The sequence below is a fragment of the Trichosurus vulpecula genome, chromosome 4, assembly GCF_011100635.1.
Source record: "Trichosurus vulpecula isolate mTriVul1 chromosome 4, mTriVul1.pri, whole genome shotgun sequence".
NCBI lineage: Eukaryota > Metazoa > Chordata > Mammalia > Diprotodontia > Phalangeridae > Trichosurus > Trichosurus vulpecula.
Genome location: NC_050576.1, coordinates 241,270,604 through 241,292,627, shown reverse-complemented (window position 1 = coordinate 241,292,627; position 22,024 = coordinate 241,270,604). Strand labels below are relative to the sequence as shown.

At 39.1% G+C, this 22,024-nt stretch overlaps 1 protein-coding gene across 1 annotated transcript in view; it reads left to right on the top strand.

Moving 5' to 3' along the window:
- Positions 1 to 22,024, top strand: part of WDR49 (WD repeat domain 49) — a 180,397-nt gene that overhangs the window by 91,727 nt on the left and 66,646 nt on the right. Inside the window, exons 7-9 of the mRNA XM_036755673.1 lie at positions 475 to 708; positions 16,919 to 17,083; positions 19,264 to 19,379. Coding sequence (XP_036611568.1) covers positions 475 to 708; positions 16,919 to 17,083; positions 19,264 to 19,379 — 515 coding nt within the window. The remainder of the gene's footprint in view (positions 1 to 474; positions 709 to 16,918; positions 17,084 to 19,263; positions 19,380 to 22,024) is intronic.

Genomic DNA, 22,024 nt, shown 5'->3' with positions numbered 1-22,024 from the left:
AATTTAGCATTTTATCCATTGCTGTTTAGGTACAGCAGAAAGGGGGGCTGGATTTGGAGTCAAAAGACTTGGGCTCAAGGTCCAGATCCATTACTACCTGTTGATGTGACACTGAGCAAGTGAGTTCACCACTTTGGACCCTAGTTTCCATAACTATAGAATGAATGGACTAGACTATGATCTCTTAGGTTTCTTCTAGTTCTAGGTTTGTAATCCCATAGTCCTAAGTGTTTAACAAGCTTTTGTTAAAAGCCAGCAGTAGAGAATACTGACAGTATATATTTATTTAAGACTGAAAGTTGCAGGGAAGGTCCATTGGTACAGGGAATATCTTTATCTGGAATTCCCTATGTTAATAAAATCACAATTTCATACTCTTTTGCTATCCATGGTATTATAGAATGAGTTGGCATGATGTACTGTAGTCATTTCTGGTGATTATTTTTCACTATTCTTTTCTCACTTTTCATCCAGGTGTTAAGACTCTGGGACATCCAACATCAGCTCTCCATCCAAAGGGTGACTTGTCCTTTCACAAAGAGTCAGGAGTTCAAATGTCTCTTCCACTTTGATGAAGCTCATGGACGGCTTTTTATTGCCTTTAATAACCAACTAACATTATTGGCAATGAAAAATGAGACCAACAAAAGGGTCACAAGTCATGAGAAACCAGTCACTTGTGTGTTATACAACTCAGTCTTCAAGCAGGTAATAGTGCTTGTGTGAGTGTGTTTGTGTGTGTATTTCTAGTAAGTATTTTTCTAATTGTGTATTTTTCTAATAAGGGGCTTAGGAGAGATGATTGTGTATATTGGAAAAGGCAGTGGACTCAGATTTAGGGGAAAAAATCACATGGGTTCAAATCCTGCCTCTGCCACTGGTGAAGTGACAATGCGCAAGTTACAATCTTCTTGAGCTTCAGGTGCTTCACTGGTGAAATAGCCATAAGAATCAATCAATAAAAATTTATTAAGCACCTACTATGTGCCAGTTGCTATGCTAGATACTGATTACACAAAGATAATGATGAAACAGTCCTTACCCTTGAGGAGCTTGTATTCTATTAGAGAAGAGAGTATATGTGTGAATGCATATGCATATACATATGAACACATACATTTACAAAATAATTTGCATATATACATATATACTCACACATATATGTGTATATGTGTGTATATACATACATATATACATAATTATAAGCTAATTTTTAAGGGGAGGAGAAGGTACTGGGTGGGATGAAGAAATGAACTCATCACATCATACCTCTAATACCTACTTGATAGGGTTATGAGGATAAAATAAGATAATATCTGTAAGGCATTTTGGAATTTTTTTTTTAGGAGGAGAGAGGACTTTGGACCTGCAAACTCAACAGCTTCGATAACTCTTTATCTGAAAACTCCCTCTACACTTGCAGATAGAAAACTTGCCTACCTTTAATAGTCTTAGAAAGCTGCTTGAGAGCACTAAAAAGTTAAATGACTCACCCAGGGTCCCTTAGCCAATGTATCAAAGAGAGGATTTGAACCAAAATCTTTCTGATTCCAAGGTCAACTTCCTATGTTTTATTTCTTTTTTATGCTCTTTGGATTTGTTTTTTAATTTACTTTATCCTGAACTTAAGAAATAAAACAAGCATTTCCATAGCACAGTAGAATAGAAAGAGGGTGCATGTACACAAAACTGCAATTCTTGTATATGTTACTTGCTATTCCTTTTAAATATGTAATGAAATTATCATGTAATAAAACTTTGAAGCTTTGCACGACTGTCTCCTTTCTCCTCTTCTTCCTTCTCTCCTTTTCCTCTGTCTCCTACTATAAATAACAATATTAATAGACAATTATATAGCACTTTAATGTTTTAAAAGCACTCTAATCCATCCATCTATTCTGTTACTAAGTGCTATGTAAATGCTAGTGACTCTTATTAAATAACTCCAACCTCTAAGTTGCTATAAAGTCATTTTTAAGCTTGGGAAGATAGGAATAAAGAAACGTAATGGGGGGTTGGAAATTATAGGGAAGAAATTCTTAAATATGTGTGCATTCCTGTAATGGTGCCTGCATCCAGCTGTGTGTAGGTCTTGACTTTCCTTTCAACAAATACTCACACCAGCACTGACATAATAATTCAAAAACTGTAGTAGCAAAACTAAAACAAACCCAAAGTGAAATGTACTGAACTTCTCTCTTACCAGCTTATCTGGCCATTGCCCAACTACAAGCAGATCTGGTTCTAAAATGTCCCTTTATGGGAACCACACTACTGCATCTGGAGGAAGCCAAGCTCTGAAATATGCATGCACCCTAATTAGCAAGGATCTGTTCTCTTGGCATATTTCACACAAGTGGCTCCCAGTGGCAGACCTGGGTGCATTCCTAATAAAATGATGCAGTTAAATGCAATGCCACTTGGTATGCAGCATGAGAGCTGTTTGTCTTCCCAGCACTTTAATGATGCACTGCAGCCTTTGGTACCCAGGCGTTACCTGCATCTCAATGAAGAAGCATTGGTGCTAGAGAGAGAGAGAGGAAAATGCCTCAGTGATGGAGCTTTGCGAATAGGGCACAAAGTGCAATGGAAAGAAAGCCCAGGAAGGGGACCTTAGGGGTATATTGTAGGGCAATTCAAGGAGTAATAGCAAATGGTGATAGTGCCCCTCTTACACTAAGGGAGAGAGTTATTCTAGGCGTGACTGCAGCAGCAAAGAAAGAGCTAGTCACAAAATGAGGATCCAACATGTAGGCAATTAAATTAGGAAATTGCCTGCCTGCCCCACTTCCCCCCACCCTATGCCTTCATTTTTCTGCAAAAGCCTTGGAGCTTGTGTTGAAACGAGCATTTTGGTAAAAGCACAAGCTGTAGAATGTCAAGTTGCCACTAATGAGGAGTTTGTCATGTAGGTTAAATGCTGTTTTCCTTTCATACCAGGAGATAAAAATCTTTTCAGAATCAATCTATTCTGAGTTTCATCTGCAGGGATTCATTTCATTGCAAATGTTTTATTGAACTTTGGATAAGCAACTTGTTAATTTGGCCTCCTGGTGGCCACTGGGGCATGTGTATTTTCTCAATAGTAGACACTGCTAATTGAGATCTGCAAAGGTGTAAAAGGGGACAGGGGCTGAGACACTAAAATGCAGCCAGGCACCTGATGGATGGATTAATAGATCAACTGGCTACAAATAACAATGGCCTTCCATGAGGTAGTACTGGACAGAGGGGCATAAGGACTGTAGCCAGAGCTGTAACTAGTCATATTGTAACATGGGACAAAAAACAAAAACAAAAAAAAAGCTAGTGTGGGGGATGGGGAGCATTGGCAGCAAAAAAGAGTCCAATCAAGGGTGCAAATGTGTTGGACAGTGGTGCTTAGTAACAGAATAGATGAATGGATAAAAGTGCTTTTAAAACATTGAAGTGCTATATAATTGTCTATTAATATTATTATTTACAGTAGGAGACAGAGGAAAAGGAAAGAAGGAGGAAGAGGGGAAAGGAGACAGTCACATGATGCTTCGAGGTTTTATTACATGATAATTTTATTACATATTTAAAAGGATGAGCAAGTTATACATAAGAGAATTGCAGTTTTGTGTGCAATCACCCTCTTTCCATTCTATTATGTTATGGAAATGCTTGTTTTATTTCTTAAGTTCAGAATAAAATAAATTCCTACAGTGTGTATATACACAAATACATACAGGTATACACACACACACACACACACACACACACATATATATATATATAATATATACACATATGTGTGTATATGTATGTTTATATGTATATATGTGTGTGTGCATACACACACACACACACACACACACACAAAAGTGAGACAGTCCCTGACTTTATAGCTTACAGTCTTCAATCAAGGAGTTGAGTGACTCAATTTATCTCAGTGAGCTTTACTAGGTGCTAAGCCCCAGGCCCAAACCCCATTAGGTGTTAATGTAATCCATGTGGATGTGAACATCCCAGGGTCCTACAGGGAGGGGCCAACTCAAGAACCAATCACCAGAGCCTGAGCTCTGGTGATTCAGATGATGTCTGATGATGTCTAAAGCCCTATAAGAAGGGAGGACAGAGCTATTGGTGCAGGGCTCTGGAGATGGTGTTGATGAGGAGACTCCGGGCAGCTGTAGCTAAGGAGCCCTCCAGCTTGTAAACCCGGATGTTGAAACTTTGTTGAACTGTGGTAACTATCTGTTGGGACTTGAATCAGACAAAGTCTATTGATGTCTGTAATTTGCATTTTGTTTTGAAGTTCAGGGTGCTGGTTTTTTTCCCCTGAACTAACTGAATGATATTTGAATTAAGAGTAAGCTTGTCAACCCCTTCACCTTGCTTTCCTTAATTAAGCAGATCGAAAGAACCTGTACCCTCAAAATATTAGGGAATTTGAGAGCTGGAAGGGACTTCAGTAGCCAGCTAGTCCACAATCCATACATGAAATCAAAATCCCCACTAATGTATCCAACAGGTGATCATTCACTTTCCCTGATAGAAGTGGTTTGGAGATACTTGTGTTATCCAGTAACATGATATAGTAAAGGACCCCATGGTGAGTTAATGTGGGAAGAAAGAGCCATGCCTCCTTCTTGGGGCAAAGCCATAGCTGTTCTGTATTTCAAGCTACCGTGTACTTTCTACCAATTTCCAACGCATGTTGCCTACACTCTAGCTGGCCTCATCCATCTCCCCCTAGAAGTTGGACACCGCCCCCGGGACCCATTTGACTTACCTGACCTGGAACCCAGGTCACCACACACTGTCTAGCTACTTCCATATGCACATGAACCCTATCCATCGCCTTCCGACTTTATGTGTTGTCTTCCCTTTAGAATGTAAGCCCTCTGGACTACCTGCCTTGTTTGCTTGTATTTATATCCCCAATGTTTACTTAGCACAATACTTGGTATATAATAAGCTTATAATCCTTCTTTCCTTTTTTCTTTCCTTTCTTCCTTGACTTAAAATAAGAAAATAAATATTTAGATATGAACAATTAATATGCAATAATGCAATACATGAGGTATGAGAAACATTACAGTATAGTGGTTAAAGAGTTGGCCAGGAAGACCTAGGTACAAGTCTTGCCCCTGACAAATTCTGATTGTGTGACCCTGGGCAATTCACAACTTTTCAGTGCCCTTTTAATGATATTTCTTCCCCTTTATTCTAGATTAAGAAGCAACATAGAATGATGAATAGAGGATTGAAGTTGGAAAAACTAGGGTTCAAATCTTGCCTTTAACATTTACTAGTATAGATTAATCTGTCTGAGCTTTAGGCAGCTCTCTCAGGATATAAACTATCATTAAACTGTAATTTGGTGGTGGAAGAAATCATAGGCGCTTAATGTGCTCAGCTTCCATGTCAAGGCTGCCTTTGATATTAATTATAACTAGATTCATTTCAGTTGTATTTAACTGTTGGGATGAGGAGTGGGTAGAAGAATGTGTATGATTTGATTCAGGCCCCTAGAGATTACCTTTGAAAAGAGCAGAGTCAAGGGCCAGAAATATAACAGATAGCTTACCGACATCATTCAGCATGTGTGAATGAAAAGCTCTGAATTCCTATCTTTGCCATCAAATATCATTTCATATTTGTTGAATTACTGTGCCTCTTACTTAACTATTTCATTCCCTTGCTTTCCGATCTTTCCAAATCCAAGCTTTTTAGGTTCATAGATTTACAGAATGTCAGAGTAGATTGCCCCTTCTCTCATGAATCATCGATCTCTCCCTATCAGTTTCTTTTCTGCTGCCCACAAACACACCCATGTCTCTCTATGCAAAAACAAAAACAAAACACCCTGACTATCCCTGCTAGTTGTTGTCTCATATCTTTCTTCCCCATCTTAGTTAAATTGCCTTGTAGCAAATATGTATATATATATATGTATATATACACACACACATATGTATATTTGTTGTTGTTCAGTGGTTTTAGTTGTGTCTGACTCTTTGTGACTCCATTTGGTGTTTTCTTGGCAAAGATACTGTAGTGCTTTGCCATTTCCTTTTCCAGGAGCTCATTTTACAGGTAAGGAAACTGAGGCAAACAGGACCAAATGACTTACCCAGGGTCACATAGCTAGTAAATATCTGAGGCTGGATTTGAACCCAGGTCCTCCTGACTCCAGGCCCAGCACTTTATCCACTATGCCATTTTAACTATTTATATCTTTATCTATCTCTGTATCTACATGCACATGCACATATATGTGTATATGTATATATAACAACAAAAGAAATCAACACATTGGCTATGTTTGAGAACATTAAGAACATTTCCTAAAGCAGGACCAATTTGTATCTTTATTAATAGTGTTTGTTTGCCTCTCTTCTCACATGTTTTACAGTTTTGAAGATTCCCAACTTTTATTATCTTTGCCAATACGATACACGTGAGATGAAACTTCTGAATTATTTTGATGGGCATTTTTATTATTCATTCTAGGGCATTTTTATATGGTTCTTAAACATCTGCAATTCCTCTTTTGAAAACACTCTTTCTCTCATGAGACAGATTAAAAAGTGTCTGATGGTAGAAATCACACTTGGAAATGTAAAGGACCTCAGAAATAATGTAGCCATTCATTTAATAAGCATTTACTAAATGCCTACCATGGGCTAGGCACTGTGCAGTGACCAGTGATACAAAGACAAAAATGAATCAGTCATGGCCACAAGAAGCTTATATTCCAGAGGTTCAGGGGAGGGTGGGAAGCGGCATAGATACAGATAAACAAATGTAAAATAGATACAAAATAAATACAATCAATCAAGAAACATTTATTAAGTAGCTATCATGTGCCAGGCACTGTGCTAAGCATTGGGGATACAAAAAGAGGCAAAAGCCAGTCCGTGCCCTCAAGGAGCTTACAATCCAATGAGGGAGACAACATGCAAACAAATATGTACAAATAAGCTCTAGACAGGGTAAATAGGAAACAATTAACAGAGAGAAGGCTGTAGAATTAAGAGGAGGTAGGGAAGGCTTCCTGTAGAAGATGGGGTTTTAACGGACATAAAGGAAGCCAGGGAGGTCAGTGGTTGGAGTAGAAGAGATAGAGAGTTCCAGGCATTGGGGAAAGCCAGATAAAATGCCCAGACCTGACAGATGGAGAGTCTTGTTCATGGAACAGCCAAGAGGCAGTGATTTGGGGAGAGGAGGGCACAATGATGGGAAGAATCCAGAATGGCCTTGTGCAAAATGTGTCACTTAAGTCATGAACACAGCTGAGGATTCTGAAAAGCAAAGGTAGGGAGAGATTCCAGCTCCCTTCAGTTTACAAAGGGGGAAACTGAGAAGTGACTTGTCTACATAGGTAGTAAGTGGAGGGCTGGTATTTGAACCCTGGCCTTCTCTTTCATTTCCAGGGACACAGCTCTGCACAACACTAGGTGCATTATTCAGCCTCTGCCTTTGCCACAGTGCCCGGTAAGGAGGAATTCAATAAATACTTGTGGCCTGATTAATCGAATTTCTCACTGCAGGCTCAAGATTTTCCTGGCTTCCCTCCCTCCCCCATCTCCATTAGTGTTCTTCAGTCTTCCCTTTGGCCTGAATTTTGTGATATTTTCCTCTCTGCTGCAGGGTTTTTTTTAATATCTTGCCTGTAGACTTTATTATTTCATTGTGGACCCCAGTGAGTATTCACCACAATCACTGCACGGAGCACAAACAAAACAGTCCATCCATTACTTTCCTTTCTCCTTCCTTTATTTCCAGATAGAATTGTTCCCAGACACCTTTCTGTAAAGGAAAGTATGTGGAACCTTAGGAGTCTTCTGCAAAGGAGCCACATTTCTTCATTCCCCTTTTTCTACATTGGCAAAGCTTGTCCTTGTAGCTAGCAGCAGCAGAATGAGCTTCCGGGGATAGGATGAGGAAACACCTGGCTGGCATTAACAGCTGAAAGCTTCCATCGAGTAGCTCAGCCACCCTGGAGACTGTTCTAATGAGCCGACCTTGAGTCGGATTCTTAAGGTACACTTTTTTTTGAAAATTGAGAGATACTCAAATGCCCATAAAAATAGATTCTACATGCATAGGGAAAAAAAAGAATTACTAAAACCTCAGTAGTACTTCTGTGGACAAGCTGGAACATAATGGGGTTGGGGCTGCGGGATGTGATCATATTGATGAAGGGATTAGAGACCTTGATACCTGGGGGTCAGCTGCTAGGTAACATAGTGAATAACACTGGACCTGGTGTCAGGAAGACCTGAGTTAAAAAAAAATCACATGCTTCCTAGCTATGTGACCCTGGGCAAGTCACTTAACTTATGTTTGCCTCCATTTCGTCATCTGTAAAGAAGGGATAATAATAGCACCAACCTGCCAGGGTTTTGTGAGGATAGAATGAAATAATAATTATAGGGCACTTAGCACAGTGCATGGCACACATAAGTTCTATATAATTTTAGCAATTATGTTTAGCCTGGTGAAAAGAAGACTTAGGCAGAACATGCTACCTGTCTTCAAGTATTTGAAGAGCTGTGACCAGAAAGAGAAGTTAAACTTATTCTCCTTAGCCTCAGAGGGCAGAATTAGATGAACTAGTATTAGTTTCATAGAGGAGTATGGAAAACCAAAGAGAGCTTTCCACAAGTGGAGTGAGCTATTGGGAGGCAGTGAGCTCTCCCCCACCGGAGGTCTCTCGGTGGTAGCCAGATGACCCTCATCAAGGATCACAGACTTAGAGGTAGAATATTAAAGATCATCTAGTTCAACTTCCTTCTTTGAGAGATGAGGAAATGGAGTCCTAAAGATCCTTTCCCAAGCTTACCTAGATGGCAAATGGCAGAAAAGGGATTTGAACCCAGGAACTCTAACTTCAGATATGTCGCTCTTTCCACTGGACCACTCTGCCTCTATTACTGAAGGGATGCCTGTTCAGGTGGGGGTTGGATTAGCTGATCTTTGAGGGGGTCCCTTCTAACCCTGAGATTCTGATTCTATTATCCACTTCCCAATTCATTTATTTTAGTTGTCTTTGTAGGACAGACACAAGCTCAGTGTTTCTCCATTTTGTTTAGACTTCATAGCCAAAGCAGAGAGTTTGACTTCATCTACTTTCAACAATTTGAAAGAAATTTCTAACTTACATCATAAATTTATAGTCATAAATTGTTATAGGAATAAGGATTGCTATTAGAAACGAGATTTCATGAGCAGATTTACAAACCTACCAGTTTTCTGACTTGAATGATCTCAATCGCTTGTCTCTTGCTCTGTTCCGGAAATTACTATTCCATTCACCTCATTCTTGCTGTGAGACATAACTTCAAACTGTTCCTTCTGAAATGGCTGTAGAGGAAATATTGCGCTTCAAATGACAGTGTCTGCAATAACCCAGAAGCCCACATGATACTGGTGATGGTAATTAGGAATGATGAGCTGACCAATTTGGGGTTGATGACTTCTACTAATGCTATTTCTGGCTCTTCTTCTTCACTCAGGGAACACTTAGAGAATCAACCAAGAATTATTGGAATGGTAATAGGAATAACAATCATTTAGATTTTTGCAGTGCCTTAAGGCTAATAAATCTCTTAATAATAATAATAATAATAGCTAGCATTTATGCAGCACTTCAAGATTTTTGAAGAAACTTCCATATGCAATTTAATTTGATCCTTACAACAACCCTATAGAATAGGTGCTTTTATAATTTCCATTTTACAGATGAGAAAACTGAGGCTGAGAGAGGTTACATGAGTTGCTCAGGGTCACACAGCTAATAGGTATCCAAGGCAGAATTTAAACTCATATATTCCTTACTCCAAGTCTATCTCCCATAACACCTTGCAGGCTCTTTCAACAGCCTAATGCTATAGCTAGCAAAAATAGTATTATGCTCATTTCATGGGTGAAGAAACTGAGGGTCTTTGAGGTTAAGATTTGCCAAAGATCACATAGCTGGGATATTATGTCAAACATATCTGACTTTAAGACAAATGCCTTTACCACTATATCAAACTGCCTATGCTTAATTTCCAGTCATTTGCATGACCCACTTGCCCATATGATGAAAGGTTAAGTGTAATGGATGTCTAATCCATCCATTAATCAATCAAAAAAGCATTAATTAAGCATCTGCTATGTGACAGGCACTGTGCTAGGCTCTGGGCATACAAAGACAGAAAAGAAACAATCCCTGCCCTCAAGGAGCATGTGATCTAGTCTGGGGATACAACCTATATACATAAATGGTTTACAAAACATATACAAAACAGATGCACGTAATTTGGGAGAAAGGTACTAGCATCCAAGGCCTTCAAGGAAGGCTTTATGTAGGAGGTGATTCTTGAACTAAGCTTTGAAGAAAACTTGGGATTCTGAGAGATAGAGGGAAGGAGGGGAGGTCATTTTAGGCTCATGGGATGGCCAGTATAAAGCGCCTAGAGGCAGGAGGTGGTGTACCATTTATGAAGAAGAGGATGGCCAGTCTGATTAGACCAAAGTATATATGGAAGTGAGTAACATGTAATAATGCTGGAAAAACTGGTTGGAGCCAGGCTGTGAATGCAGGACTTCTAACAACCTCATCATCTGGTCCTCTTAGTCAGAGACAGAGTGACATGATGATTAGAAGCCTCAGTCCAGAAAGAGTTGGGTTTAAGTCCTGCTTCTGATGTTTCCTTTATATTTCCAAGTCTCAGTTTTCTCATCTATAACCTGGGAATTTTAGTTTCGCTACAATAACAATTTCTTATATACCTACTATGTAACTAAGATACATTGTGAGATCCCAGCCAGTCAAATTTTCAGTGCCCTGGGCAACTAACATTACGCAGAGGAGGAAAAGGTTGCTGATCTGTATAGGTTGACAACTTTCCTCCACATACCAATGAAATCATAGACATAGATAAAACAAAACACATTAGTAAAGCCTGAAGATTTCCTATTGTCCAAAATATCGTATGAAGCTAGATCTGTTGCTCTTAACCTGGGATATGTGAACTTAAAACAATTATTTTAATAGTTTGGTAATTGCATTTCAGTATATTTGGTTTCCTTTGTATTCCTATATATTTTATTTTGCCCATTTATAGACATTATCCTGAGAAAGGGTGTGTAGGCTTCATTAGACTTCCTAAGGGATTGGTCCATGTCACAAAAAAGGTTAAGAATCCCTGACCTGGATGAATCACATTCAGAGCTGAGCACCTGGCTTCTAGCTCGGACACACTCTCCAAATGGACAAGGAGCTAGGCCTAGAATTAGACCGGAAGATGTGAACTGGCTGGTTTGTCTTCTGGGAAATTGTAAAGCTTTTTAATCATGCCAAACAACTCCCAGATACAAAATTCCATCTTTAAATACCAGTCTTCTGGGGTTGTTGTTGAGTCATGAACAGTACAATCTCAAAAGAATTAAAAATAAATAGCACAGAAGGCAACAGAGAGACACATGGTAGGTTTGGACAGCCTGAAGTAGGACCAAAGTGGAGTATGATAATAACAGCTAACATTTATGTATTGCTTTATGTGTGGCACAAATTTCAGTAGATCCTAATGACAACCCTCTGGGAAGGGAAGGAAATAAGCATTTCTATAGCACCTACTGTTTGCAGCAACTGTACTAAGCACTTTTACAAATATCTCATTTAATCCCCACAAATACCCTCTGAGGTAGATGGTGTTACTAACTTCATTTTATAATCAAGCAAACTAAGGTAAACAGAGGTTAAGTGACTTACCCCGGGTCACACAGTTAAGAAGTGTATGAGGCTAGATTTGAACTCAGGTCTCCTTGACTTCAGGACTAGCAGTCTACTGCACCACCAGCTGACTCAGGAAAACAAGCAAACAACAACCAAAAAACAATCTCATTTGATCCTCACAACAACCCTGGGAGGTAGGTGCTATTATTATCCCCATTCTACAGTTGAGGAAACTAAGAGTAAGTGACTTGTCCAAAGTTACACAGCTAGTTCGTGTCTGAGGCTGGATTTGAACTCAGGTTTATCCCTATTCTAGGCCCAGTACTTTATCCATTGCACCACTCTGTTGCCTATAAGCCAGTTATTATTACCCCCTTTTTGTAGATGAGAAAAGTAAGGCAGATTAAGTGACTTGCCCAAGGTCACAAAGCTTGTGTCTGAAGCAGGAATTGAGGTCAGGTCTTGACTCCAGGCCCAGTATTCTCTCTATCCACGGTGCCATTTAGCCATTTAGGATGTTACCAAAGAAATGTAAGATTGAAGAAGTGTTAGGTTGGCTGCAGGGGCTTGCTGGTAAATGCTTAACAACCAGCTCTCTGAAGAAAAATTATACTCATGACACACTTTTATATTTAATCTGTATCATTAACATCTTTTTCATCTCTTTCCTAAGTCTAAACCAGGGGTGGGGAACCTGCAGCTTTGAGGCTACATGTAGCCTTCTAGGTCCTTGCGTGCAGTCTTTTGACTGAGTCCAAGTTTTACAAAACAAATCCTTTTATTAAGGATTCAGTCAAAGGGCCACACTTGAGGACCGAAAGGGCCATATGTGGCCTCAAGGCTATAGGTTCTCCAACCTTTAGACTCTAAACCAACATTTACAAACATTTTGTCAAATCAAAACAATGTTTTGTTAAAACAAAACAATAAATGAAACCCCCCTTTTTAGTGTTTGTTGATTTCCAACAGCCACATGCACACCCTGGAAGTTTAACAATCGACTCCCATGAGACAATTAGAGCAAGTTCCATCTCACCCTTGAATGGACATGTGGTGAGAATGGGGGTTAATAGTTTGACAGCTGGAGTGCTCTTCTGGAATTGACCCTGATGGTTTCAGGAGAAATCAAGGGACATCTTGGTATGTCGGGTGGACCCACTATGTCACATTCAGAGGAGCAGGTGGGTGACAGTCATATAGAACGGGCAGACATGGAGGGGTGGTAATCTGTCTACATCATTGAAAAGAACAACCACATTAATGAGATCTTGGATTCATTTGAATATTTTTGTAGCTGCCAAAAACTAGTTGTTGTGAGGTTCCAGTAAGATTAGGAATGTAAAACATTTTGTGAACTTTAAAGTTCTTCATAAATGTCCAATATTATTATTAATAAGTGGCCATAGGATGAATGTGGCAACATTTTTGTCTTCCAGTTATTGACTGGGATGGTAAAATAAGGGCTGCAAGAAATGAAATTTCAAAGAGGACTATGAAGAGGGAAGTGATAACAAGTCTGGGCTGCCTCACATGCTCAGATGTCTATTTTGACGGGGGAAAAGAAAAGGTTAGAGGTGGCAACTCTTAGAGACTTTGGAGTTAAGGAGATGTTGTTAGCCCTTTGCGGATGAAGCACATCTCTTTGTGACTTGGCCTCACTTTATTTGGCTCTGTTCATGTTCCACTTCTGAACTCCCGATTCTTCAGGACCCTGGAGAGTGACAGCTGGGAAGCCAGGCTTCTGAAGATTGAGATCAAGACTGTCATTCACCTGCACAGGATGCTATCTTCCCACGGCTTTCTCTATAAAAAAGCTGTTCATAATTCCCAAATGATTCTATGATGCGAACATTCATAAGATGCCAAAAGAATCTCAAGTGTATAGCCTGCATTTGAATCCCAGCTCTATGGCTTGTTATCTGTGTGGCCTAACCTGTAAGTTGCCTCAGTTTCCTCATCTGTCAAATGAGACGCTTAAACAATCTCATCTCTAACATCCATTCCAACTCTAAATCTTTGTTTCAAAGATCCAGTCTCTGAAATCTGAACGTTCTGGTCTGTGATTTGCTTTGATATCCATATTTATATGTACTTTGAGGCTTGGAAAGGTATAAGATCTCATTTAATCCTTACCAGAACCCAGAGGTAGGTGCTATCAATGTCACCATTTTACAGGTGAGAAAATTAAGGCTCACAAAGGTTAGGAATACAGTCACACAGTGAGCTTCCGAGGTGGCATTTGATCCCGGATCTTGATTACAGAACTAGCTCTCTACCATTTCATGCTACATTTCGTCAGGTATTTATTTATTTTAAGAGTCTGCATTGGGGAGACTTTGCAAACGGAAGTGGAGAGTGTATGGTGAGCATACAGTGGACCGTACAGGGAAGAACCAAATGTCATGAGAAATGAGTTCAAGTCCTGTCTCTGCCTATGTGACCTTGGACAAGTCACTTACTGTTTGTGGACCTCACTTTCCTCATCTGAAAAAAAAAACCAAATGGGACAAGATGATCTCTAAGAGCCCTCCCAACTCTAAATCTATGGAAAGATAGGTGTGGTATTTAAAAAAGTTTCACATTTCTTAGAAGTTTGATTTGGTGCTTGATTATTTTAGAGGACAGGGGCTGGAAGAGACAATGACTAATTGTTATCTAGAAATTAAGGCTCCCTCCTTTGCTTGCACATTGAAGGAAAGTCTGCTGTTTGGCCATCACAGCAATCACATTTGAGAAGATTCCTTATGGGCGACTGTAATGATAATGTGAAATTTGCATTCAGTACAGAGTTCCCACACCAGGAATTCCTCACATTGACAAAAGCCATGGGCTGAAGTAAAAACAAATAAAAGGGATGTAATAATTAACAATAATGATGATGACGACAAAAAGTAATCATAATGAACACTTATATAGCACTTAGTGCCAGGCATGATGCTGAGTGCTTTACAAATATTATCTCATTTGATCCTCTTAACAATGGTAGGTGCCATCATTCTTCCCATTTTACAGAAATGTAGGCCTTGGCAAGGATTCCCATAAATTTTCTTTCATTAGAGGCAGCTAGGTGGTGCAGTGGATAGAGTGCCAGGCCTGGAGTCAGGAAGACCAGAGTTCAGATCTGGCCTCAGAAACTTCACTAGGCCAAGTCCCTTAACCTTTGTTTGCCTCAGTTTCCTTATCTGTAAAACGGGCATAACAATGACACTTATCTCTTAGGGTTGTTAGAAGCATCAGATCAGATCATATTTGTAAAGTAACCTAGGCAGCTAGGTGGCACAGTGGATAGAGTGCTGAGCCTGGAGTCAGGAAAACTTATCTTCCTGAGTTCAAATCTGGCCTCAGACACTTACTAGCTGTGTGACCCTAGGCACGTCACCCAACCTTGTTTGCCTTAATTTCCTCATCAATAAAATGAACTGGAGAAGGAAATGCAAACCACTCCAGTATCTCTGCCAAGAAAACCCCAAATGGGATCACAAAGAGTCAGACACAACTGAAACGACTAAACACACAGCTTGATACGTAGGAAGTGCTATATAAATGCTAGCTATTACTATCTAGCCAGTGCCCAAAGAGACATAAATCTTGGGCATTTTATGGACCTGGAAGATGCTTATCCTTCCAGGAATCTTTCATTCTTCCATTTTTGCAGGTCTCTTTCTAGCTTATTTCCTCATTGTCCAAGGGATTTGAGTACAAGGTTTCTATAACCTGTAGGCTTACTAAATATGATGGTGGCAAAATGCCAGCAAACCAAGCAAGTTGACTCCTCACCAGGGCCAACCATCCTCCCTGTCTGAGGCTCTTGGTTGTTAATCCCTTCTCCTTCCATTTGTTTCCTAGCACACTGAGCTGTGCATCATGATATTCTGTTTGCAGGGTCTACATAGATTTATACCTAACTTTCCTACACTCTTCGGTCTTTATTGACCCATCCATAATCATGTTTTAGTTGGAAAAAAATGTATAGTACCTGGAGAGAATAAGAGGCGGCAAGTATTTTAGGGCCTTGTCAGCATTTAAGGCAGTAACTATGACATTTGGTGGGAATGGGCCTCTTCCCATGATGGATTGGATACCTTCATTCGCTGAAGACTAAACTGAAGGTGACAGATACTTAACAGACTTGCTCTGCTTCTCCCCTCATCCTAGAGTGAGTCATACCAGAGTTCCATTATCCAATACATCAACTTTCTGATCCAAATAGGAAAGATTTATCTGATGAGATGTATTCAATAACCTGTTATTCTAGAGTGTCCTCCAGTTGCTAGGATGAAGGGTGCCTAGGGAGTCTTCTTATTATCTTTTCTGAGAAGGGGTTTTCTAAAACTCAGGGCTTTTATTTTCCCCTAAAATTCTGCCTTCTCATAGGATCATAGATTTAGAACTGTGACCCTATAGATAGTTTATTCTGATGCCTCACATTTTACAGAAGAAGAAACTGAGGCAGGGAGCTTAATGTTCCAAGTAAACACAGGCAATAAGCATATCAGTATTCAAACCTTTGGTCTTCCTGACTGAAGTTGTGTTTTATTGCCTATGTTTATTTTATTTCATTTCTTTTTGCCCTGGATTTGTGATTTCTTTGGTATGGGAAAGTTGCAAGTCAGGAAATTCTCTTGCCAATACTATTGGGCAACTCTGAACCTTATAGTCTTAGACATGTCAGGTATTCGGTGGGTAGAGTGCTGGACTTGGATTCATGGAGGCCTCAGTTCAAATGCTGCTTCTGACATTGATTAGAAATGTGACCCTGGGCAAGTCATTAAACTGCTGCCCACCTCAGTATTCTCAGCTGTAAAATGGGGATAACAATAGCACTTACCTATATTGGTTGTACTGAGGATTAAATGAAATAATATATTTTACACATATTATACGTATACTTTGAAAACTATGCTAGTCATCATTGTCATTATCTGAAAACTGCCTGGACACTGCAAGGTTAAGTGACTCATCTAGGGTCATACAGTCAGTATGTCAGTGTCAGAGGTCAGATGTCAACTCAAGTCTTCCTAATTCTGAGGCAGTTCTCTAACTACTATGCTATGCTGCCTCTCATCTGGGATATTATCAATAAAAAACCTTATTACACCAAACTCCAATTTCCTTATGGAATTTTGACCCCAAAAATGCATGACATCTGCATATCTATTCTGGTGAATATGTGTGATTCCTGGTTAATATTGATTCATTCCCAATTCCATTTCATTGCAGGTCATCAGTTCTGATACAGAATCTACTGTTTCTTTCTGGATGATAGACACCGGGCAGAAAATCAAACAGTTTACGGGTTGCCATGGCAATGCAGAAATCAGCACCATGGCCCTAGATCCAAGTGAGAAGAGGCTTTTAACTGGGAGCCCAGATGGTGCAATAAAGGTGTGAACAAACTCTGGGATGCTGTTTGCCAGCTCTTTTCTCTATGGGAGCTGGGCCAAAAGATTCTGCTGCGGGAAAACAACATCCCTATAGGGTGTGTGTATGTGTGTGTGTGTGTGTGTGTGTGTGTGTGTGTGTGTGTGTGTATGTGTGAATGCTTGTGTGTGTTGGCCTTGTTAGAGGGGAGATGTGACCAGAGGACATAAACTTATTAACGAAAAGCTTCAGTAACATGGCTGTAAGGAAAGTAGTTATTGAGTGGACAAACCATGCTAAGGCATTCTTGAATGAAGGGATGATAAATGTAAACTAAAGGATTAGCTCACAGAGTTACTGCCCAATGACCAGGGCTGTATTTACCTAACAACCCATACAAGGGAACCAGAGACAAGTAGATTGCTGCTCCTTGAAAACACTGACTGTCTTATATTTCTGGCCTAAGGCATGTGACTAATTCTGAAATGTCAATGACTTTTCCCTGGATCCTTGTTAAGGATTTTTTTTATTATCTCTAGGTTTATTTTATTAATCTTTATTATCATAATACACTGGTACCTAGAGATGGGTTATACTTTCCATATTGCCATGTGGCATGGCTTGTATAACCTAATCCAAGTTATGTGATTATTAATTTATTTGGGGGCATGATGCCAGTTGCTGTTTACTACTATAATACACATATGAAACTTTGGGATTTTTTTGGCAGGAAGGACATATTCATGATTTTACCAGAGTAAGGAACTTCCCATGTGGAAACTCTGTCCACCAATTCAAAATTGGCAACTCATGAATAACTTATAGTGGTAGAGAGCTACCTGGGCCCCAATAATCTGTCCTAGATTACACAGATAGTAAATGTAAAAACTGGGATTCAAACACAGGTGCTCTGATGCCAAATTCAACACCCTTTCCTTTATAACCTTATTGGATATTTCCCTCCACCACAAGCTCTGTGTTCCAACAAAACTCTCCTCTCTGTTCCTTACACAGTGTACTCCATCTCCCATCTCTGAACCTCTGCATTGGCTGTCCAATAGGCCTGGAATCTTCTCTCTTCTCCCTTCTGCTCATAGACTCTCTCTTCCTTTAACATACAGCTCAATTGCCATAATTTACATGAAACCTCTTCTTAACCCTCCAAGTACTGATTCCCTTCCTATAAATTATTTTATATTTAGCTACCTTGTATATATTTGTATTTATTCATTTTATATTAATGCTTTGTACATTTATATATGTGTTAGCTGTCTTTCCACACTAAAGTATAAGCTTCCCGTAAATAAGGATTATTTTAATTCATGGTATTTATATCCCCAGCTTCTAGCATGATGCCTGGAACCTAGAAAGATCTTAATAAATACTTGTAGATTGATTGATTCTCTTTCCACTCTTAGAGACACATTTTTTTTCTTGTAAGGAAGAATAAGAGAGAAGAAAGTTCAATAAAACTAACATATCAACATATCAGCCAAGTCAGAAGTAGTTGCAGTGTTCCACACCTTTAGCCCCTCACATCTGCAAAAAAAGGAGGGAGGTACATTTTCTTATCTTTTCTTCTAGGCTTAGCATCATTTTTCCCCTTTTAGTTTCAATTGTTTTGTTGCTGCTCTTCCCAAGTGTGTGTCTTAGTTTCCTAGTTCTGCTTGTTTCACTTTGTATAAGTTCATATTAATCTTCCCCGGGTCTTCTCATAATCTTTTTCTATAGTCTTCATATTTGTAATTTCTCATGGCATGATACATTTATTTGTCACAATTCCTCAATTGAAAAGTGTCTACTAGGCATCTGTATCCCTGGTGCACTTTCTGATAGTTTGGTTTTTAAAAAGTGGACCAATCAAAAATGAAAATGCTTAGTCATCTACTTTCCATTTTCCAAGCAAGCTGATCTTGAGGAATAGAATGTCTCCTCATTAATCTTTAATTATCCTAAATGTATTGGTGGATTGTCTTTGAATTAACTCATTATAAAATATATTACTAATAGTTATCATACAATTATAATCACAAATATTTTAAAAGAAAGCATGTTCTCTTCAATTAATATGTATCTTAGCTAATTTTTAAACTCTATTTTTAGAAGTAAACCCAAAACATTTTATACAATATTGTTTACTAAAGGGAATTTTTTAAGAGTATACTTTCTTTGCCTCTTCTAAAGGTAATTTTTTTCCCTTAAAGATTTGGGATTTCAATGGACATTGTCATCATACCCTGAATGTGGGTCAAGATCGAGCTGTGGATATTTCTCAGATCCTTGTCCTAAAGGAGACTATACTAGTCGTAGGCTGGGAGAGGTATGTCCTTGGATGTCTTGTAGCAAAAGACTGGAAAGAAGGTAAAAAGAATGTTTTCATGTTGGGTTTCCAAATCTAAAAACAGAAGGGAGCATGGAAATGTTGACTCCCTCTGGGTCATTCATTTGCTGGTGACCTAATCGAGAGGAATTCTCAGTAGGAGTTGACTGCTTATCAACTGAGTGACAAATCAAAGAATCATAGGACTTAGAAGGACCTGGAGAAGCCATCTGGTGCCTATTTCTGGCTTGGGTGATTTGCTCCCAGAGAACATTAATGTCTAAAACAAAAGTTTCCCACTTTCTAAATATATTCTCCTAAGGAGGTCCTTTTTTACCTCCCCTTAATATCACCTTCCAGGGCTTCACAATTTTTAGTTAAAAAGCTTTTAATGTTTCTCTTCAATTCCTCCAGTTATCATTTGAGCCCTTTCTTTATTAAAAAACAAAAAAGACAAAAAGCTGATATCCAGCTAGAAAAGCATGTTGGAATATTTTTTCACTTTGTTACATAGAGGTGGCCTCGACAAAGGACTTGCTCTTTTCATGGAAACATTCTTCAACTTTCATCCCAAGGGAAACTATATTTCCTTCTTTTTTTTCTGGAGAACTGAAGGGTGCACCAGACCCAGGCATTCTAAGGAATCACTCACACAAGGAAAATTAAAGGGGCCTGAATTTCGAAAATATGATGTCCCGTAAATTTGGCAGCACAGAAAATGCTGCCTTAATAGGTAATTAGCCAGCAGTTATTCACTGTCGAATTATCATTTTAATGGCTCAAGGGTGGTATGGGATAAACTGTTTTTCCCCTCCTCTCTTCACCAGATTCTATGCTCAGACATTTGGGTGGATTTTATTAATCATAGAAAAGACCTTTAATCCAAGCACTAATGCATATAGACACATTAGCAGATGGAGCATATGGCCTATCATTTTTTTTCCATAGAAATTTTGTTTGGTAGGAGGAAAAGTGCAGACCAAACTGTTCTACATAATATTATGACATAATTCTTTCATATATGCCTTACAAAGGCAGGCTGCTTCCTGTCCATGGGAGCAATCATTGTGACTCATAGCTAATTTAGCAATCTGCATCCTAATCATCTCTGTGCTAGACACAGACACTGACCAAGGTGAAGTCTATGGGCTAGACAGTGGGCCGGAATTATAAAGCCTGGAAGATCTCGGGTCACACTCTGCCTCTGACCTATTCTGGTTGGGTCACCATGAGTGAGTGAAGTATAGCCTCTCAAAGATCTAGGCAACTCTCTAAGGCCATGAGTTTTAGATCTCAATATTCATCAATGGAGGGAGTTGCCATGTGGGAATTCTCTATAGTGATGAAGTCATAGAAACAGACTCTCCCAACCCCAAAAAATTATATGGTGAAATGACATAAGTTTTCTTTAATGGACAACTGGGACTAATGTTTATTTGAATGGTTACTGGAAAAGATTTGTTCTATTCTTTTCCTACTAAAAACAAATGAAAGCCAATTTCTGAGGAAGCTCCAGTGCTTAGTATAGTGTCTGGCACATAATAGGTACTTTACAATGATACTTAGAGGACATCATTTTGTTCATTAAAAAATTAATAGCCCATTATTAGAAGCAATGGTATGATTAGAATAGTCCCATTTTAAAGAAAGCAATTTTAAAAATTCAAAGCTTAAAGGGGCCATTGAGTCCAACAAATATATTGAAGGAAATCTAAAGACCAGTAGTCTGATTTTATCACCTGTCATTTGGGTGGTTAGCTATCATATACTCATGTGTCTAGCATTGTCTCCCACTGCTATTCATTTGCATATGCTGTTCCCCATGCTGGAGATGCGATCCTTCCTGATTTCTGCATCTTGGAAGACTCCCTTTAAGGCTTAGCTCAAATAAAACTTTCTATACAAGGCCTTTCCAGTACACCCCAGTCCCAACCTTCCTTATTATTTCCTTTGAATATATTTCATATCTGCTTATCTGTGCACATGCTTTCCCTCAGGAGACTGTAGACCCCTTGAAGGCAGAGACGATTTACTTTAACTTTTTATCCCCAGAGTCTAGAAGAATAACTGATATGCAATAGGTATGTAGTAGATGTTTGATGAATTGGTTTGAATTGAACTGAAAAAGACTTTGGAAGGAAGCTTTGAGAATGTTGGAATAAGAATAGGAGAATTCCTCTTCCTAGTTGAGGTCCTCTAAAGGAACACTGGGGTTGGGGGGTGGGAGGGCATGTTTTTGGCTGAAACAAATGAAGATGCTTAATCAATCTGAGAAGAAATCAGAGCTGACAAATCTGTCATTACTACTGACCTATTAGTCATAATTGGAAAAAGCAGCACAACCCACCATGAGAGTGTGTTCCTTTCAGCTATGGTGAAAGGATCAATAAATTGTCCATAATAATGTTTATTAAAATTTCCTGAGAAAGAGGCATTGAATTGGAACATATTTTATAATATCTAAGACTGAATCTCTTTGATTGGAAGAATTTAGAAGAGGGACTACAAAGAGACATCATCAGCTCTGTTTGGGAAAGGGGAAGCAGGATTGCTGATGTCATTTATGAGCTACAAATGTTCTAGGGTGGCATAAACAATTCAGATCACTGTCCTGAAAAGCTTAAGGATTTGAGAAAAGGAACCTG